Source organism: Zingiber officinale, chromosome 6A (assembly GCF_018446385.1).
Source record: "Zingiber officinale cultivar Zhangliang chromosome 6A, Zo_v1.1, whole genome shotgun sequence".
Classification (NCBI taxonomy): Eukaryota; Viridiplantae; Streptophyta; class Magnoliopsida; order Zingiberales; family Zingiberaceae; genus Zingiber; species Zingiber officinale.
The window spans coordinates 97,149,909-97,171,405 of record NC_055997.1 but is presented as its reverse complement, the minus strand read 5'-3'; the positions used below and the strand labels follow the sequence as shown (position 1 = coordinate 97,171,405).

Sequence of the window (21,497 nt, the reverse complement as noted above, 5' to 3'; positions counted from 1 at the left end):
TGTATTAAGGACCAAGATATAATGTTCCGGTGATTTATTTTTTATTTTTTTATTTTAAGGAAAAGAAAAAGAAAATAATAGGACAATCTTTGTTTCAATATGTGCTGCAATTAAAAATATCCTCGACCATTTATAGCCTTCAATTAAAAAATAAGTCTAAAAATACAAATAATAATAATAATAATAATAATAATAACTGTCAAAAAAAATAAAAATATTGTGTCAAAATCAAGATAATAGTATATAAAAAAAAATCTTGTAAATAGACCAATTTATAATAATAATAAAAACTTGGTACACGAAACATCCAACAAAAAGATCTATTATTTTTGAAATTTAAATATGTGGCCTCTAGATTATCTATTATTTTCAAAATTCATATATGTGACCTTTAAATTATACGATAATAGTTTTACGGTTACGCTAAAGCTCCTTAAATGTATTTATTAAACTCAAAGAAACAATGTAAAATTGTAAAATCAGATTTTACCATAAAAAAATTCAAGTGTAAAAAACAGAAAAATAAAATAAAATAAATTCATTATCATCTTACTATTTTATTTTACTATTTTATTAAGAAATATACCCATTACTAACTAATTCTTAATTAATTTAGTAAAACCTAAAATTAAACTAACTCTTAATTAATTTAGTAAAACCTAAAATTAAATTAAGTTAATATTTTTTTCCTTTTTACACTGAAATTTTTTTTTTGAGGTTTATAAGTAATTTTTACATATCTATCAATTAGGGATCTAGAGTTTAAAATTCAACTGCAGTATATTATTAGAAAATTTTCTTATTAATCAATCAGGAATCTAGAGTTTGAAACTCCGCTGCTACGCCATATTATTAAAAAAAATCATTAATCAATCAGGAATCTAAAGTTCAAAATTCAACCGCATCATATTATTAAAATTGTTCTCATAATAATTTTTTCTAATTCTCTTTATTCTCACATCGGAAGCTTTTATAAATACCTTGAGTCGGCGACATTAAAAGTATATTTTTCTCAACTTTTTAACTAAGATCAAGTATGATATTAAATTAATTTTTTATAAAAAGTGTTACAATAGTTTGCTACCCCTTGCATTGCACTTATCCAATTTATTGATGATATTTTGATTAAGATTAAATGTAATATTTATTTTTATCAATTTAATATATGATATAAATAATTAAATTATTTTTTTAACTAAAGAGAGTCCTTTTGAATAATATTGTTTAATTATTTTTTGAAAATATTCATTAAAAAAAAAATATGTGTATATACGTGTGCATAATTATTAATCATTGTTGATAATTTAAATGTCTAAAATTAATCCTAAAAATTGATGATTTTTTTTATTCATTTATCAGACAAATTCAAAATATAATTTATAAATATTTAAAAATTGAAATTCCAATAAAGGGTCATAAAATAATTTTAATATACATTTAGAATATTAAATGTACCTATAATATTAAATCATATTTTAATTAAAATATGCTCAAGTGTTCACAAGGACCATTGTCTTTAACCTGTCAACACTCATCATTCATAATAGGAACATAAAAAGATAAGTAAACATCAAATTGTAATCAAGTAAGCCTCAAAGAAAAAAACACTGTAAGAAATTGAAATAACAAAATTACCAAGAAGAATCGTAGTGGTTTGCTCAATTATGACTTTGTCTAACAAGCATATGTATTCAAAAGAACCAAATACCTAGAGCCTAATTAACGTTGTAGCACACAAATTCTGAGTTACAGTTTTTGTGTGAATTGCAGTTTTACTTTGATCGAGTGATCACCATGTGAGAAAGATCGACAAGCGCACGCCTAAAAATCAGGACATCCTCACTATCACTTTCAGGAAGGGCGTTGATCGCTGCAATTGCCTGATTAGCATGTTCAATTGCAAGTGCTCTCGTCCTCTCAATTCCTTGACTTTTTCCCAGATAATCAAGCGCCTGCAAGAATAATGAAGAGCCATCACGTTAGAAAATACGGAAACCAAAATCACCAGCATGATCAAACAGAAAATTTCAGCTACATGAGAGTAGTTTTAAAACTTCATGTTTCTTTGTAAAATGCACGTCGAAGAGCAACTCAAGCACAATCAACTATAGATGCCAACTCCAATCAGCATAACGAAAGGTGAGAAATTGCAAGCAAATATTATAAACAGCTTAGTGAATAGAAATTGTTCAGAAAGGACTGGTCAAGCATGATGCAAAAACAGTTTATCTTTCACGTGAGATATGTTGGTTCGAGCAATAACTGGCTAGATTCACAAAATGTTTACTGTCTTTTGTGTACTAATTGATTTAATGTGCTAGAAGCAAAATGGTTGACAGAGAACTTACGGCCTCTATATTTGCAGGATTGTCAAATCCCTTATCAATAACTGCTTGCAGCTCCGGGAACTCTTCTTTTGCAAAAAGGATTGGAGCTGTAATGATTCCCTGTAAAATAAGATTAACTCAACAAAACAGTGCTAAAGGAGGGAGAAACAAGGAGAGAAAAACAGGAAATCACTACAATCATCAAATCAGAGTCAAGTAGATTGCAAAAAGAATTACATGTCGAATATCAGATAGGGATCCCTTCCCCAGTGAAGCTGTAGTACCAACGAAATCAAGCACATCATCTATTAGTTGGAATGCTAAACCCTGTAAATAAACAATTTAGTTAGTATTTGCAAATGTATAATTAATTAAAAATGTCATCAGACTGAATTAAGATAATATCATCATACTAGATGTCGCCCATAACTATATGCATGTAATGCCACTTCTGTAGTTTGCCCTGCTAGCAAAGCAATAGCTTTGCAACTGTTTGAGATCAATGAAGCCGTCTTGTAGTATGACTTCGACAGGTAATACTCCATGCTGTAATTCCACATATATGTGACATTTTCATAAAAACGATATAAAACACAGTATTCAGGGATAAAGCTTCCTTTTGTATTCCTTCACAATGGATCTATTTACTTCAGGCAAGCTCCTGAAGTGAGGTAAACTGCTGCTGAAAAATTATTTACCTGTGACATTGCTCAGCATTAGTTGTCATCTGCATTGTTTCACCAGTGACCAGATGTCCAACAGCAGTGGCCAATAATGATACAACCTATGGAAGGAAGCAAGATTGTCACACACATATCCCTCCAACCAAAAGAAAAATAAATAAATAAACAAATGAATTTGTTCATGTACGCGGAAGAATATGAACACTGGTGTTTATAGAAGTGCATAGAGGATAGAAGTACTTCAGTATCTACTCATAATTCATGAATAGTTTTCTATCTCATAAGCATGCTTTTGATGGTTTCCTTCAATCAGGACCCAAGTCTTGAATTCATCTCGACCAGCCTATCTTCATGATTCTTGGCTAATGCTACAGTGACGGTTACACATTTACTGGCCACTGGAATTCTCAACTATTATAAATCCACACAGTTTGTGCTTTTGAATCCTATACAACTATTTCAAGGGCTGGGTTCTTGTATGTAATATACCTCAGGAAATAGAGAAGATGACTTTAGTTCGTTTACCAAGAATACCGCTCAGTTCATGGAGTGTGCTATTAGGTGCCATTTAAAACCTCAGGCAAGAAAGATAGAAACTTGATGGTTTTATCGTCATCTACCAAGAAATGCACATCTCTCATATGCATGGGATAGGCTATGTAGAAGAAGAGAAAAAAGGAAGATATAAAATAAAGCCTAAGAATATGAAAACTAGGCAAATATGCTTATAATGCAATATTAGCATTTTTCTCAATCATTGAAAACAAGATAACAGTGACACGCAGCTAGCTAACACTGACACAGCTAACCAAGATACCTCCGTGTTCTTTAGTGACGCAAGGGCAACACAAGCTCTAGAAAGTAAAAAATCTCCAGCAAGCACAGCAAGCTGCAACAAAGAAAATAAACCAAAATTGCAGTTAAACAGTTGAAAACACTTCTGCTATTGAGTAGTCAGTACGAACTGAAAAGGTCACGATTTCAATGTCCACCTATAATATTACCAACACTTGGAACATGCAGGGTGCAATTAAACTATAGTTGTCAGTAAAGAAACTAAAGGAGACACCTTGTTGCCCATTACAAAGTTCAGTGAACCAATACCACGTCTTGTATCCGCACCGTCTAAGACGTCATCATGGAGAAGGCTTGCAACCTACAAAAGTGAAAAAACAAAAGTATTGAAATGAGAAAGGAAAATTTTAAATATTTTCTCCAAAAGAGAAATAAAAAAAAAATTATGGCTAACATGAATCATTTCAGTTATTTCAGCAACACGCTGCTGCCTGGTGCGCATATTCTTTTGGAAACTACTAGCTACTTCAACAGCAATGGAAGTGGGTGTAGGCATACTCAGAGCTGAAGCCATCAATAGTAGTACCTGTGATATTTTTATTCTTTAGTCATAAACAAATAAAAAACAAAAAGGCACAAACTTCGGTAAGGATAATCACATTTTAATAGCAATAGCATGAATTTTTAATGCTTCCATATTACATACAGAGATTACCAAAAAAACTGGAAAAGTTAATGGGCATTCTATGAAAGAAGTAATAGGCAAGAGTATCTACAAGTTGTGAATAACCCAAAAGAGAAGGTATACTGATATTCAAGAGAGAGAGAGAGAGAGAATCATATCAGGCTGTATAACAAGCACTTGCAATTAAATAATAATGATAGTTATTTATCTCAGTACTTACTGTAGGTCGAAATTTTTTCCCTTCAGCTCCTACTTTGAAGAAATATTCAGCAGCTGATGCCAGCTTGGGGACCTGAAATGGTTTGGAATTAGGTGGTTGAGGTCATAACATTCAAAAGATCAAGACATGTTCCAGTCTTCAAATATCAGAATGACTAAATTGCTTCAGATTACATCAACCCACCTTACTGACCACCATTGACTGCAATCTATTTGCGATAATTGAGAGTTCATCAGAAACCAAGGCAAAGGGGTCCACTGGTTCCTAGATCAAATGGAAGATAAACAGAGGTAAACAGGTAATGACTACTATCAGAATTAAAATTTGAAAATACGTCTCTTCTTTAATTTTAGCGGAATCTTTCTAGGCAATATCCTTAATTATGGTGTCAAACACATGAGGCCTTCTTTTGTTCTATAATATCAGTTACTAAAAAGTCACCCCAAAAAATTAACAATTTTGCACCTTGGCTGCAGGTATTTTGTCTTGGTCAATCTGATATCTGATGTCATGTAAGCCATGTGAACTCTGAAAATGATATTCTCTATAATTCCGTACCTACTAATCATAGCACCAAATGGAGTAAATATAAAAGTTGATACAACTTTAGTAGAACAGTATGAAAATAACCAGTTTCGATTATAGTCATATTAGTTGTATCTAAGCAGAACTTAAAGTGAGATACTTCAACTTTTATGGCAAATAAGAAAGAAAATGAATCCTACAACATCTGTCTTAAAAAGGAGTATGCTAAGCAAGTTACTATGATTAATGTAGCAAAAGCTACTTTTTAGGGAAAATGCAGGCTAAACTTTAAACACATGCCAGCAAATATAAAGTTTACTATGTTATACCAGCCCTCAATAGTCAATATAATGTTAGGACCCTTGGCAGCCGACTAGAGGGGAGTGAATAGCCCTTGCACAAAAACAAACAAAAATATCTTCCTCAGCTTATAACTTAAACAAACACTTGCATAAAAATAAATAAAAGACTAAAAGGAAGAGGCACCGAGAATTTACTTGGTTACAACCGGGAGGTTGTTAATCCAAGGAAGTTAAAACACACTAAGAATCTCCTTCAGACGAAGAAGTCTCTTACAGCATTTAAGGTTCACAAAGCAAAGCTAAACTCTAACAAACTCAAGCACAAGTGTTGTGACTAACTATTCTGCGTTGTTATAATGCTTTAGGAGCAAGGCTGCTTATATAGCCTTGCTCGGGGTGCCTAGAAGAGTTCCAGGCACCCGGAATGGGATAAAACCTTATTCCCGACGCGTCGGTCAAAGTCCACGTCAATTTAAAACTTGGGTTCCGGGCGCCCCGAAGGGGAAAATCAATATTTTGTTGACTTTCTCTCCGAGTCTCTAGCTTCAGCTCCGCTTGCTTCAGTCCGGACCTTCCGCTCCGGCTCCGCTCGCTTGGGTGATTTCGGCCATCCGGAATAGGGCTCACCCGAACCCAACTTCCGACCTTCTCCTCGAGCAAGCTTCCACTCCGGCTTCTCGTTCCTCGAAAACGTTGCACACCTCCTTCTCGTTCGCCCGCGTACTCTTCCGCAGCACCTCGTCCCTCAGACGCACCGAGCCTCTCGGCTCTCTCCCGTGTCGTCCTTCTCGCTAGCTGCGTCTTTTGCTCGACATCCTGTGCTCATAAGTTCTTGCACACTCAGACATAGGATTAAACACAACATGACCTAACTTAATTTGTTTGATCACATCAAAACAACCTTGGAGTACCAACAATCTCCCCCTTTTTGATATGAGCAACCCAAGTTAAGTTAGAGTTAACCAACATAAAGTAAAAGCAAAGAATTTGCAATTCAAGTGCAAAAATTAAAAACTTTTAAAAAAATTTAAACTACCTCCCCCTAGACTTAATCTTCCCTTCTCCCCCTTTGATCACATAAAAAATGGGGTACAAAAAAAAAATCTAAGGATAACTTTTTCAAAAAATAGGAAAGTTTTTTTTTGGTTAAAAGAAAATAATTTTCAATATTTTGAAAAACTTATCAAGTTTTTGAAAATTTTGAAAAATAATTTTGATAGCACTTAAAAAAAATTCTAAGTTAAAAACATCGAAGAAAATTTGAGTAACTATTTAAAGTATTATTTAATTGCAATTAAATGCTTTATCAGTTAGTCAATTAAATATTTTATTTCATTAATTGATTTTCAGGCTATGGTGAGACACTAAACCTTCTTGGTTATTGGAGCAACAACCACCTTCTAAACAAAGTTTCTTAAGGAAATTCAAACATTTAATTTTCTCGCTGAAAGTGCTAAGTCTAATTATAGTTCAATTTAGCAAGACTTTGGAACCCAATATAGGTTCCAGCCAACTGGGTTAATTAAATATCTTTTAGGAATATATTTCTGAGAAATTGTCCTAATTTGTCCCTTGTGGTAATTAAAATAAATACCAGTTCAAATTATTATTTTTCTTAATATTTTGATTTAAGCATGCACGATTTTTCAAGTCTTCTACTTGTATTTTCAATTCATTATTTTCCAATTTTATTTTTTTTAAATCTTCTAATAGGCAAGATTTGGCTAGAATTAATTTTAATTCTTTATTTTCTTTTTCTAATTTGCAACAGTCTTTAGATAATAACTTAACAAATTTAAATAACTTATCCGGGGGAAGAAATCATACCTGACTTACCTTGTCGATCTCATTATCCGTAGCTCCCCTGAATTGCTGCTTTCTTCCGATGTCACTCCCCCTTCATCGATGCTCTCGATGCTCATTTCGGACGAGCTTCCTTCGTTTTCGTCGTCTTGATGACTTGTCATTAATGCAAGTCCGACAACAGCTTCAACTTCTGATTCAGACGACGTTTCGTCCCATGTCGCCCTTAGTGTCTTGTACTTGTTGGATTGGGCAGGCTTCTTATTCTTCCCTTTGTCCTTGTTCTTGATTTTTAACTTAGGCCAGTCATCTTTAACATGCCCTTCTTCATTGCAGTGACAGCATCTGATTGTTCTTTTCTTTCTACCCGCAGATAGTTAGTTTTTCTAGATTTAAATAATTTTTTAAATTGTCTTACCATCATTATCGTTTCTTCGTCGTCGAGAGAGGATTCTGAATTTTGTGCGTCCATCCTTGCCTTAAAGGCAACGTTGTGCTTCGGCTCCTTCAGATTTGCACATCTCATTTCATGCACTTCAAATGTTGAAAACATTTCTTCTAAAGTAATAAAATCTAAATCTTTAGAAATACAGTAAGCATCTACTAATGATGCCCACTCAGTAGATCTAGGAAATGTATTAAGTGCGTATCTTAGCGAATCTCGGTTGCTTACCTTTTCTCCGAGATTCGTGAGTCTGGTGATTAGTTTCTTCATTATCGAGTGAAGATGTGCAACGGTTTCTTTTGCTTCCAGTTTTATGTTGCTTAACTGATTCCTTAGCAGATCCCGTCTCGCGAGCTTGGCATTGGACGTCCCTTCGTGTAGCTCAAGGAACTTCTCCCAAAGTTCCTTTGCTGAGTCGTAGGCGCCGATCCGATTGACTTCTTATGATGGTAGGACGCTCAGCAAATGGAACTCTGCTTTGCCGTTTGCCAAGAAGTCTGCCTGCTCTTTCTTCGTCCACTAGTATTCTTCCTTTCCTTCGGGTGCTACAAAATCGAATTTCATTATTAAAAGTAATTCAAAGTCGATTTTAAATAATACTTCCATTTTCTTTTTCCAGCTCGCGAACTCCCCCTCGAACTTCAGTGGATAGATGCTCAGTCCGGCTATCTCGTGTGCTTCGTTCGACGGTTAGTCCTTCTGAAGCATTCTCGCTCTAATACCACTTGTTAGGACCCTTGGCAGTCAGTCGGCTAGAGGGGGGTGAATAACCCCTACACAAAAACAAACAAAAATACCTTCCTCGGCTTATAACTTAAACAAACACTTGCATAAGAATAAATAAAAGACTAAAAGGAAGAGGCACCGAGAATTTACTTAGTTACAACCGGGGAGGTTGTTAATCCAAGGAAGTTAAAGCGCGCTAAGAATCTCCTTCAGGCGGAGAAGCCTCTTACAACATTCAAGGTTCACAAAGCAAAGTAAACTCTAAAAAACTCAAGCACAAGTGTTGTGACTAATTATTCTACGTTGTTATAAAGCTTTAGGAGCAAGACTGCTTATATAGCCTTGCTCGGGGCACCTGGAAGCGTTCCAGGCGCCTGGAATGGGATAAAACCTTTTCCCTGACGCGTCGGTCAAAGTCCACTTCGATTTTGATAAAACTTGGGTTCCGGGCGCCCCGAAGGAGAAAGTCAACATTTTGTTGACTTTCTCTCCGGGCCTCCAAATTCGGCTCCGCTTGTTTCGGTCCGAGTCTTCCGCTCCAGCTTCGCTCGCTTGGGGGATTTCAGCCATCCGGAATAGGGCTCACCCGAACCCAACTTCCGACCTTCTCCTCAGGCAAGCTTCCGCTCTGACTTCTCATCCCTCGAAAAAGCTGCGCGCCTCCTTCTCGTCCGCCGACGTACTCTTCCGCAGCACCTCGTCCCTCAGACGCACCGAGCCCGTCGGCTCTCTCCCATGTCGTCCTTCTCGCTAGCTACGTCTTTTGCTCGACATCCTGTGCTCTTAAGTTCTTGCACACTTAGACACAGGATTAAACACAATAGGACTCCTAACTTAACTTGTATGATCACATCATAATAACTTTGGGGTACCAACATATAAGGCTATTCTTTGAAAAACTAGAATATGATTCTTACCACCCCATAGGCAATGAGAAAAAGGACAAATAGACAAGACTAAACAATGAGTGCTAACCATTTGATATTGAAATGGAACTTCTGTGCGTAAAGATCAAGCAATTTCTCAATCTTTTAATAGAGCCAATTGACAAACTTTACTTTCATGCTTGCAACTTCAGCACAAAAAGAAAGGACATGAAGAATATCTAAGTCATATGGTGACAAATTGACTACTCTATGAAAATGATAGCAAACTAATTATTGAGATAACTTGGAACAATAGTGATTTTGACTCCTACTTTCCAATACCAGACATTGTCTATAGATGTGTACTATTTTTATAATAGAGTGGTTGAACTTTGAAAAAAAAAAATAGCTAGCAGTTTTCCTAGTTATCAATGTTCCTCAAAAATCAAGGCATGTGACATAAGTAAATAGTTCCTGTGGGAGTATATGTGTGAAGGTTTATTTTTCATCACTTTTTATTCCAAATTTTTTGGGTTCACTGGTGATTTCCTTCTCTTCTTATCATTGTCAAGCCCTTGATGTTGGCTACATGGATCTTGTCATAGTTTACAAAATATAAGGTAGATAACTTAAGGTTAGTTGTGTTAAATTGATAGGATCAGTGAAATTGGAATCACTAGTGAAAAGAAGAATAAACTAGTGAAAAACACTCAAATATGTTGGTGCGGTTAGCACTGACGGTCCAACTCAGATTTTGATGAATGACAAAATAGGTTAAGTTAGTCTCGTTGTAATCTAATACTTTAAATAAGTGGGCAAGAGAAGTCCACCTAGGTCGACAGACTAACCTGATAGCTGGCACGAAGCCCAGCTAGGTCGACGGGCCGACTTGATAGCTGGCACGAAGCCTAGCTAGGTCGACGGACCGACCTGATAACTGACACGAAGTCCAGACCTGTTGACGGGCTGACCTGATGTCTGGCACGAAGTCCAGACTGGTCGACGGACTGACCTGATGTCTAGCACGAAGTCCAGCTAGGTCAACGGGCTGACCTGATAGCTAGAACGAAGTCCAGACAGGTCGATGGATTGACTGGGCGTCTGGCAGGTAAGTTAAGGTAAGTCACTGGAGGGGAGTGACTTAGTGAGGACGCGTTCCCTGTTTGAGGGAACAGTAAGCGTCGATCCAACTTATAACCATTTCGGAAATTTAAGTTGTGATCGTGACTAGATTCCGGTCTTCGTGAGACGGAATCTAATTACTACTCTTTTATTATATTTGTGCTAACTTTTGTTTTGCAGGATAGTATAACTTTTATTTTGCCTCGGACTAACATTTTCGTGCAGGAGAAGGACTTTCTGGAAGACGGCGGTCCGGACGCTCGGAAGGGATCCGGGCGCCCGAAGTTGGTTTGGGCGCCCGGAATCGGTCCGAGCACTCGGAAGGCAAAAATTCTATCATGTTGCAATGAGGAGTGCGCTGATTGGTCGGACCTACGTCACGGTCCGGGCGCCCAGAAGGGATCCGAGCGCCCGGAGCATCCTATATAAGGAGGTCTCGCCCAGGAGCAAAATACAACAACGTCTTCCAACGACTGTTCTACTGCGTTGTGCTTCTGCGACGCTGCGACTATGTGGAACTTCTCCGACAACCTTCGACTAAAGTTTTTTTTATTAGTGTTGTCGGTATTTTCTCTCTAAAGTTCTTGTACTTACATTTGTAATCTGATTTTGCGAACTATTAGTGATTGCCCAACGAAAGCACTCGATGAGTACGGGCTTTGGAGTAGGAGTCGACCAAGACTCCGAACCAAGTAAAACTGGTTCATGTTAGCATTGCTCTTATTTTTCCGCTGCTTACTCTAACTCGCTACGAATTCTTAAATCGCTATTCAACCCCCCCCCCCCTCCTCTAGCGAGCTCTACGATCTAACAAGGAAAAGACAAAGACCAAGCCTGAACCAGAAGATAAGTCTGACAAAGATTCAGAAGACGAAGAGTACCTGGTGAACTTGGTAAGGAAGATGTTTACCAGGAGGAAGAAGAACTTCAGCAGAAAGACCTACATAAGATCAACTCCACAACTGAACCAAGAAACGTGACATGCTTCGGGTGCAACAAGAAGGGCCACTACAAACATGAGTGCCCAAAATTAAAGAACGAGAAGTCAAAGACAACCAAGAAGAAGACACTCAAAGCGACGTGGGATGACTCGTCTTCAGAAGAATCAGAGGCCGAAGATCAGAAGCACCAAAGTCACCTCGCGCTAATAGCCCACGAATCAAAGGACGAATCGAAAGACGGGTCTGAACCCGAATCAAGCCACGAGTCCGTACTCATTTCCGAAGGTCCCGAAGAGATATACCTTAGTTTAAATAAGAAATTTTTTAAAATCATTGCAAGTTTAGATAGAAAATTAACTGCAATTGAAAATGAAAATAAAATGCTTCTGAGGAAAACCAAAACCTCAAGGAACAAATCACAAATTCTAATACAATTCAAGCTTTAACACTTGAGGAGGAAAATTGAACACTAAAAGCTGAAATTAATAAATTAAAAGGGTTTTTAGAGAAATTTACAACTAGATCTTAAAATTTAGATCTCATATTAAATAATCAAAAAGCTGTTTACAATAAATCTGGACTTGGATACAAGTCGAATTCAAATAAGTCGTTTATATCTCTAATAACTCAACACAAACAACAAATTAAAGCTTGGGTTCCGAAAGCGTGCTTAACCACGCAAATAGGAATTAACGAATATTATATACTCAAAGATAAAATATATTATGTAAAATCAAATAAACCAAATCAAAAGTCAAAATACAAACCTAGACCAACTAAACCAAAAACAAACTATTTTAGAACCTATCAAAAATCAGATTATCATGAAGTTAAATACAATTATAAAAGTAATCGACATAACCCCAAAATTAAAACATCAATCAGATTAATAATTCAGGGGGAGGCTCCAAAATAGTTGGCACCTCCAAAAATAATCTACCCGACAGGGTAATCAAAAACTAACCTACCTGGCAGGGTAATTAGGACTAGTTTAAAAAGGGCCAACAGTTTAGCATGACCTACGTTACTGGTGAAGTTTTGGATGATAGTACGTTAGGGAAACTCTGTATATGCATGTCTAGGAAGATATGGCTTCGACCTGGTGCATTTGGCTTAGTGGAACTAACCGAAGCTACCCCTTACGGATCTTAACTAGTTAGACCAAGGTTTTGTACTAAGTTCAGTGGATAGAACTATTTGGAAAACCTCGAAGGCATGGTTACTCTAATGATATCCAAGTGACTCACCATAGCCCAGAGGTTTATCCAAATAATATCTATTTGTTGAGCCCAAAACTAAACCTGAATCTAACACAAATTAAACCAAACCCTAAAAATTGAACTTAACTTCATCTCACAAAATTTATGTTTTCCTGATTGAAAACATAGATCGGATGAGATGACTAAGGATTTTAAATCAAATCAAATCTAATCGAACCGAACCAAATTAAATTAAATCTAATTAAATTAAATTAAATTATAATTAAATTAAATTAAATTAATTATAATTAAATTAAATTAAATCTAATTGAATTAAATCTAATTAAATTAAATTAAATTGAATCTAATTAAATTAAATTAAATTAATTTAAAACTAAATTAAAATTATAATAAATTAGAATTAAATTAAATTTAAAATGAAATTAAATTAAACTAAATCAAATTAAATTTAATTTAAAACTAAATTAACAATTTAATTTCAATTTTTTTTAAAAAATATATTTTTAAAAATTATTTTAACCTAAAAATTATTTTAACTTAAAAATTACTTTAAAAAACTAATTTAACTAAATCACTCCAAGTAAAATTAAATTCAAACCCAAACTAATCTTAATTCCTACTTGTTGTAGGAAACCAAGTGGATCTTGGACAGTAGTTGCTTCAAACATATGATTGGGGATCACACCAAATTCACTGAACTAACCTACAAAAGCTTAGGAACAGTTGTCTTTGGGAATAACGGTAAACTCAAGGTAATTGGTATAGGTAACATTGAACTTAGAATTGATTTTATTATTACAAAAGTATTACTCGTTGAAAATTTCAAGTATAATCTTCTTAGTATTAGTCAATTATGTGACACTGGATATAAGATTAGGTTTTTATCTTCAGAATGCTTAATCAAACACTTAGACAACCCTTCTGTAAGTTTAAAAGGGTTTAGACAAGACAACATCTATGCAATTAACCTAATCACTTCTTCAATTAAGTGTTACTTAACACAAAAAGAAGAAACCTGGTTATGGCATAGAAGAATGTCACACACTAACTTCAGAAATATAAGTAAATTAAATGGATTAGTTAGAGGATTACCAAAATTACCTAACTTAGACTCAACAATTTGTAATGCTTGTCAACAAAGAAAACTAACAAAATCTACTCATAAGACAACTAATCAACTTCAAACAAACTCAATATTAGAACTCTTACACTTATTTGACTCTCATGGGGTTAAATCAATAAATAATAACTTATATTGTCTAGTAATAATAGACGATTATTCTAGATTCACCTGGGTAAAATTCTTAAAAAATAAAATGAAACATTTGAAATCTTTACGAATTTTTGTAAACAAGTTGAAAATGAAAAAGACCTAAAAATTAAAAGAATTAGAAGTGACAACGGAGGTGAATTTAAAAATCATAACTTTAATCAATTTTGTCTTGAAAACAGATAGCATCACGAATTCTCCTATCCTAAAACACCTCAACAAAATAGAATTGTAGAAAGAAAAAATAGAACACTACTTGAAGCCTCTAGGACAATGTTAAATGAATATAACTTACCTAAATATTTTTGGGCAGAAGCTGTTAGTACAGCCTGCTATGTACAAAATAGAACCACACTGAATAAAACTCATAATAAAACCTTCTTTGAAATATATTATAATAAACAACCCAATATCAAATACTTTAAAGCATTTGGGTGTCCAGCCTACATACTAAACACAAGAGAACATTTAGGAAAATTCACTTCTAAAATAGAAAATGGAATTTTTTGTAGGATACTCACTGAACAGTAGGAGTTACAGAATATATAATAAGATTACACTAAGAATTGAAGAAACCTCAAATGTAAAATTTGAAGAGTCCAACCAAAACCTAGAACAAACCCAAATTCAGCCAATTGATTTTGTCCAAGGTAACAATAATCAAGAGGGAGCCAATGAATGTTTAAATCACGAAGAGGAAGATCAACTTCAAGTAAATCAACCCTCTAGGACCATAAGAGTCAACCCAAATCATCCAATTGACCAAATAATTGGTGATCCAAGCCTAAGGGTTCAGACTAGGTCATCCTTTAGAAACTTAAGTCAAATATCTCTAATTTTAAAAATTGAACTCAAAACTATAGATGAATCCTTACTTGACCCAGACTGGATCATAGCTATGCAAGAGGAACTAGCCCAATTTGAGATAAACCAAGTCTAGGATTAGTACCACCACCTAAAAATAAAAAGGTAATAGAAACAAAATGGGTGTTCAGAAATAAATTAAGCGAAACTGGGGAAATTACTAAAAACAAAGCTAGGCTAGTGGCTAAAGGATTCAGTCAAGTAGAGGAACTTGACTACGATGAAACCTATGCCCCAGTAACTAGACTAGAGTCCATTAGAATGTTACTCAGCTATGCAGCCCATAAAGGATTTAAATTATATCAAATGGATGTTAAATCTGCCTTTCTAAATGGACTAATAAAAGAAGTCTATGTAGGACAGCCACCTGAGTTTGAAAATTTAGATCATCTTGACTATGTCTTTAAGCTAAAGAAAGCCTTATACGGACTTAAGCAAGCACCTAGGGCATGGTATGAAAGGTTGACATCTTACCTAATATCCAAAGGGTTCAACCAAGGTCAAATCGACCCAACCTTATTTGTCAAATCAATAAAAGAGGATATCTTTATAGCCCAAATCTATGTAGATGACATTGATCCTGTCCGAACCGCCGAACCAAAGGACGCTGGGCACGTGGCGCACTCCTAGTCGATGGTGTAGGCTTCCGTTGGGTCGCACGAATCTCCGGCGAACCTGCACAGAAGTCGGGCCGGGAAGGGGTTCCCGGCGGCGACCCTCCGACGCTCAAGTCAGGTAAGCGAACAGTGAGTGGCTCCAAAATCCAACGCGTACCTCCGGCGAAGGAAGAGGCTCTTTATATAGAGCGGTGAAAGAACTAGTGCACGTCCATCGAGGCGCATACGTGTCCTGACCCATACCTCGGTATGTACTGTCGAGAGTTTACCGACACCATACTGCTACAGTCAGAGTGTGTGACTTAGAGTATGGCCTAGCCATAGGACTTGACGGCTGTCAGAAGATGTTCCTATCCTTCACCCACCGCCCGGCCGACCGGCGTGAATAGCGTCGTCCGGATGGCCCTAATTTCCCGCGCCAGCCGGGCGGCGCGCCCATTATGTCCTGCCCTCTCTTAGCCCTTCCGCTCGGCCATTTACTACTTCATTGAGCGTCGGAACCCCGACCCCTGTCAGGGCGTCTTTCACGATCAGACGTGTATGGGCAGGCCGATCGACCTGCCCTTTTGTCATACGTCCGGTCGGCTCACCCTTCTCCGACGGACCACTTGGCCCTCTGACCTCCACGTGGCACTGACCCCTCGTTAGGGGGTCCCGGGCTCTTACCACCGGATCAAACATAATCTTTGGATCAACCAACTCAAAATTTTTACAAGAATTTACAACTCTAATGGAACAAGAATTTGAAATGAGTCTAGTAGGTAAATTAACTTACTTTTTAGGATTACAAATCAAACAAACAAATGAAGGTAATTACATTTATCAACAAAAATATACTAAAGAATTACTTAAAAAATTCTGGATGGAAAATACTAAAGAAATAAAAACACCTATGCCAGTTAACACAATCCTAGATGACGACCCTAATGGAAAACCAATTGACTTAAAATATTATAGGAGTGTCATCGGTAGCCTACTATACTTAACTGCAAGTCGACTCAATATTTTATTTACAGTTAGTATGTGTTGCTAGATACCAAACCTGTGCTAAAGAATCTCATTTGACTCAAGTCAAGCGAATCTTTAGATATCTTAAAGGAACATCCAATGTAGAAATATGATATTCTAGTACTAACAATTTTGAACTAATAGCCTATTTTGACTCAGATTACGCTAGATGTAAGTTAGACCGTAAAAGTACAAGTGGTGGATGTCAACTACTGGGCCCATCACTTGTAGAAAGCAACACTGTGTTGCTCTATCTACTACTGAGTCAGAATACATAGCTATAGGAGAATATGTCGCACAACTATTATGGATGATGCACACCTTAAAAGACTTTAATTTAAACCTTACAAATGTAAAAGTATTAATTGATAATGTTAGCTCAATTAATTTGACAAAAAATCTTGTGCATCATTCAAGAACCAAACACATTGAAATTAGGCACCACTTTATCAGGGATCTTGTTACTAAAGGAGATGGCAAGCGTATTCGTCTTTTGCCACCATGTTACTAAAGGAGATATTGAACTCGAATACATTGAGTCCGAGTCTAATTTAGCTGACATACTCACTAAACCCCTCCCTGAAAGTGAGTTTAGTAATCTACGTCGAAAATTAGGAATGTGTTTAATAGAGTAGGATTCTTAGATTGAAAAATTGTTTTCAAAAAGTGTCTTTAAAATTCTAGGATAAAACTTCTTAAATATTTCTCAAAATTCCCTATTTTTAGATTATTTTTTTTTAAAAAAAATTATTTTTAGTCTTAGAATAGATTAATCCCTTAGAAAGCATGCTCCTATAGATCTAAGGTTTGAACATCTCACCAACACACTAGGGCCAACTTGTTTGTGAATTTCTGAACTTAGAAAGGGGTGAGATGTATAGGCAGATTGCCTGGACTTAAAGATGATTATATCAGTGCATCATCATAAGTCTGGGCGTTAAAAAAACCAAACAAATATTAATCAGGTTAAGTATTTCAACTTAGTCAAACACTAACTGAATACAATCAACTTAACCTGACTAACCAAGTGAAAGCTGTTATCTGCTGATAGTCAGTTAGACAGTTGAAGTTTTGTTAATGTCAGGTTCAGGGGGAGGATTAATTATTTTCATACTTATTATTTTCTCTCCTTTGAAAATATTTTTTGCAAAATTACTTTTAAAGAGTATTTTTCATTTCCTTAAAAATACTTTAGGAAAATTGTTTAAAAAATTGCTTTAATTTTGTAAATTTAATTTTTGAAAAATGACTTTCAAAATCTTATTGAAAATAACTTTCAAAATAACCTTCAAAAACTTATTTTTGAAAATGGATTTCAAAAACTTATTTTTGAAAATGACTTTCAAAAACTTATTTCTAAAAATTGACTTAATTTTTCAAACTTATGTTTGAAAATTCGTTTAATTTTACAAAACTTGTTTTTGAAATTTATTATTGACTTAATATTTCTGATAAAAAGTTAGCTATTTTTCAAAACCTTAGCTATTTTGAAAAAGTTAAAGGATGTTGAAAATTATTTTTGATCTCAAAGATCATATTTTTGCCTTAAACGACTTTTTCAAAATTTTCCTTTAACTTATTTTTCTAAGTTAACTCCCCCAAGTCAAATTTTAGTTAAATTTTATGTTGTTAAATTTTAGTTTCAAAGTTAACTTATTTTTCTAAATTATTTTCTGTTGTCAACCTGAAAATTGTCTATGCTTGCATTTTTTTTTATAAATGTCAAAGGGGGAGGGTTAGGTGGTTTAAGTTAGTTGGCAATAAAATACCAAACATAAAATAAGGCTAACTTAAAAACCATTTCTTTTGCATAATTTTCACTAACTTAACCCAGGTTGTCATTGCATCAAAAAGGGAGAGATTGTTGGTGCGGTTAGCACTGACGGTCTAACTCAGGTTTTGGTGAATGACAAAATAGGTTAAGTTAGTCTCGTTGTGATCTAATACTTTGAATAAGTGTGCAGGAGAAGTTCAGCTAAGTCGACGGGCTGACATGATAGCTGGCACGAAGCCCAGCTAGGTCGACGGGTCGACCTGATAGCTGACACGAAGCCCAGCTAGGTCGACGGGCTGACCTGATAGTTGGCACGATGTCCAAACTGGTCGACGGGCTGACTTGATGTCTGGCACAAAGTCCAGACTAGTCGACGGACTGACCTGATGTCTGGCACGAAGTCCAGCTAGGTCGACGGGCTGATTTGATAGCTGGCACGAAATCTAGAAGGGTCGACGGACTGACTGGACGTCTGGCAGGTAAGTTAAGGTAAGTCATTAGAGGGGAGTGACTTGGTGAGGACGCGTTCCCCGTTTGAGGGATCAGTAAGCGTCGATCCAACTTAGAATTATTTCGGAAATCTAAGTTGAGATCGTGACTATATTCCGATCTCGGTGAGATGGAATCTAATTACTACTCTTTTATTATATTTGTGCTAACTTTTGTTTTGCAGGGTAGTATAACTTTTATTTTGCTTCGGACTAACATTTTCTTGCAGGAGAAGGACTTTCTGGAAGATGGTGGTCCGAGCGCCCGAAAGGGATCCGGCCACCCGGAGTTGATCTGGGCGCCCGGAAGGCAAAAATTCTATCTTGTCGCAACGAGGAGCGCGTTGATTGACCGGACCTACGTCAAGGTCCGGGCGCCCGGAGCATCCTATATAAGGAGGTATCGCCCTAGAACAAAATACAACAACGTCTTCCAACGACTACTCTACTGCACTGTGCTTCTGCGACGCTGCGACTCTGCAGAGCTTCTCCGACAACCTTCGGCTAAAGTTTTTTTTATTATTGTTGTTGGTATTTTCTCTCTAAAGTTCTTGTACTTACATTTGTAATCTGATTTTGCGAACTATTAGTGATTGCCCAACGAAAGCACTCGACGAGTACGGGCCTTGGAGTAGGAGTCAGCCAAGGCTCCGAACCAAGTAAAACTGGTTCGTGTTAGCATTGCTCTTATTTTTCCGCTGCTTACTCTAACTTGCTACAAATTTTTAAATCGCTATTCCCCCCCACCTCTAGCGAGCTCTACGATCTAACAAGTTCATGGTTTTGTTCTTGGGCTCTACCTAAAAAGCCTCATGACAATGGAGATATCTTTTCTATTATAAACCTATGATCTTTCCTATGTGTTTTCAATGTAGGACTATGTGTGCAACCTTGCAACCCCAACAAAATATCCTAGCAATTCATGAAAATTTTGCTAAAAAGTAAGGACACTAGATTAAAATAGAATTTAAGAAAAATAAATATTGTGTCATATCAAATAAGTATAAATTCCTCCATTAATACTGAGTCAAATTCAATAAATAGTCTATTAGTATGATTACATCTATTAATATTATTCAAATAGTTAATATTATTTGTCATCATGCTACTTTATCAAGCTAATAAAGCATTAAAAAACGCTCTCCATCTTGTCAAAGAGATAGTGGAGATTGGGATCACTATGTGGCCAAGGCTTCTGGATCTAATGTGAGCTCTGAACTGGAGTGGTAGTTCTTTGACTTCCCTGACCGACCTCAGTCCATCCCACAAGCTGAATATGCATCAGAGATGCTTTGAATAACCCTTCTTCAGTGCCTTGCAAAGTCATTTTTGTCTATTTTTTGTGGCTGATCTGGGACTGATTGGAACTTTGGTAGGTTAGTTCCGACTATGACAGGTGCACCTGGCATGATATTTCCACAATTAAATAATATCTCATTCTGGTTGTTGCCACTAAGTCTCTTGCTCCTGTTAAGCTCAACCTAGTAGAAGATGTGGGTACCAACACTGGCTGGACGGTCTATCTGCCCTTAAGCGGCATTAATGTTGGTTACCAAGGCCTAATACTATCATCAATCTTTGCCAACTGGTTTAGGGCTAAGATCAACAAATTTGATTCTCTTCAACTTATGAGACTCTAAAATTCTTTCATTGTATTTGGAGTATCAGTTTGGGTTCACATGGTATTCAAATTTATTTCATCGGCCAGGAAGATCTAAATAAATTATTTCCAGTGCAGTGGGAAAAAATTGAGCTAAAATTAGTTAAACTTTGGCATTCATCTGATCACTACCAGGTAAATGTGATTACAACATGATCTAGGATGTAAGGACGATCGTCGATAGACCTTACGGCAATGAACCAATACCTTGAAGGAATTAAGTCAAAAAACTGATGACCAGATATAGTTTAACATCTTCAGTTGACTATTTTTCAGTATCTCTCAGTGACCCATTGGCAAGCAAAAACGACAGATAAAAGGAGAGTGAAATGTCTATCGTTTCATAATAGACTAGCAACAAATATGATCAAGAAATAACAAGAGCTAAGAAGACCAACAAGAACATCAGTCTACAATCAAATTAGATAACAAAAAGGAAAGTTAATTCTATCCATCAAAGGGAAGCCAAAAAACAAAAAAAATGCACCTTTGAGAGTACCTCAGCAGGGATTTGACTTAAAGGAGCCCCAAGAGAAGCCACAGGAAGAAATATTTTCAAAGAATATGCATCAGATCCGACTGTCCTCGATCGACACAAACTCCTGAAGCCCCACCTGAGCATCTGCATCCTAAGCGCCGACCCGGCGGAAAATGCGCAACTCTGAGGAAAACACAATAACGAAGACAAAACTCGCTAGTGCGAAAGAATGTTCTCGCAAGGAAGAACAAGAAGAGCTCGGACTAACGATCGTCCTTTGCCCATGCGATGCGCCGCAGCCACGGCGATCGGTGGTGATCAGGAAGCGTGGTCCTGTATCAGGTTCATATAATTTCAAGTAGACTCGATCCGGGCCGGATCCCGCACGCTGCCTAGGCGGGTCCGGTCTGTCCCGGCGGTCAACAGACCGGTCGCCCGTTGATTTAGTTTGCCAGGTCGAACTGGGTTGTCGGGCTAGTTCGTTCTATAAGTTAAAAATTGTCAGACCGCCGATTCATCCTTAAAAAAAAAAAAAAAAAAAATCAAATAAAATAAAATTTTTGTCCATTGGAACTCTGGCGTTTCCTAGCCATTGGAATTATCGGTTCTTAGCTTTTGAGGAACGGGTGGGATTTTATTAAGTATTTTTTTTTTAATGATTAAGCTCATTTGATTATT

The 21,497-nt window shown here is 36.3% G+C and overlaps 1 protein-coding gene across 4 annotated transcripts; it reads right to left on the bottom strand.

Annotated features, from left to right (window-relative positions):
- Positions 1-1,560: 1,560 nt before the first annotated feature.
- Positions 1,561-21,157, bottom strand: LOC121997055 (solanesyl-diphosphate synthase 1, mitochondrial-like). 4 transcript variants are annotated; one of them, XM_042551270.1, is made up of 12 exons: positions 20,829-21,157; positions 5,176-5,268; positions 4,894-4,974; positions 4,711-4,782; positions 4,260-4,391; positions 4,080-4,166; positions 3,828-3,899; positions 3,026-3,111; positions 2,741-2,873; positions 2,565-2,654; positions 2,349-2,447; positions 1,561-1,952 (listed from the first exon to the last, which is right to left on the bottom strand). In XM_042551270.1, exons 1-12 carry the CDS (start codon positions 20,967-20,969, stop codon positions 1,773-1,775), a joined length of 1,266 nt encoding a protein of 421 aa, XP_042407204.1. In that variant the 5' UTR covers positions 20,970-21,157; the 3' UTR covers positions 1,561-1,772. The 4 variants fall into 4 exon arrangements, with proteins under 4 accessions (XP_042407204.1, XP_042407205.1, XP_042407206.1 ...); XM_042551271.1 differs by having other exon boundaries at positions 20,841-21,157; XM_042551272.1 differs by having other exon boundaries at positions 5,176-5,271; positions 20,841-20,966.
- Positions 21,158-21,497: the final 340 nt, after the last annotated feature.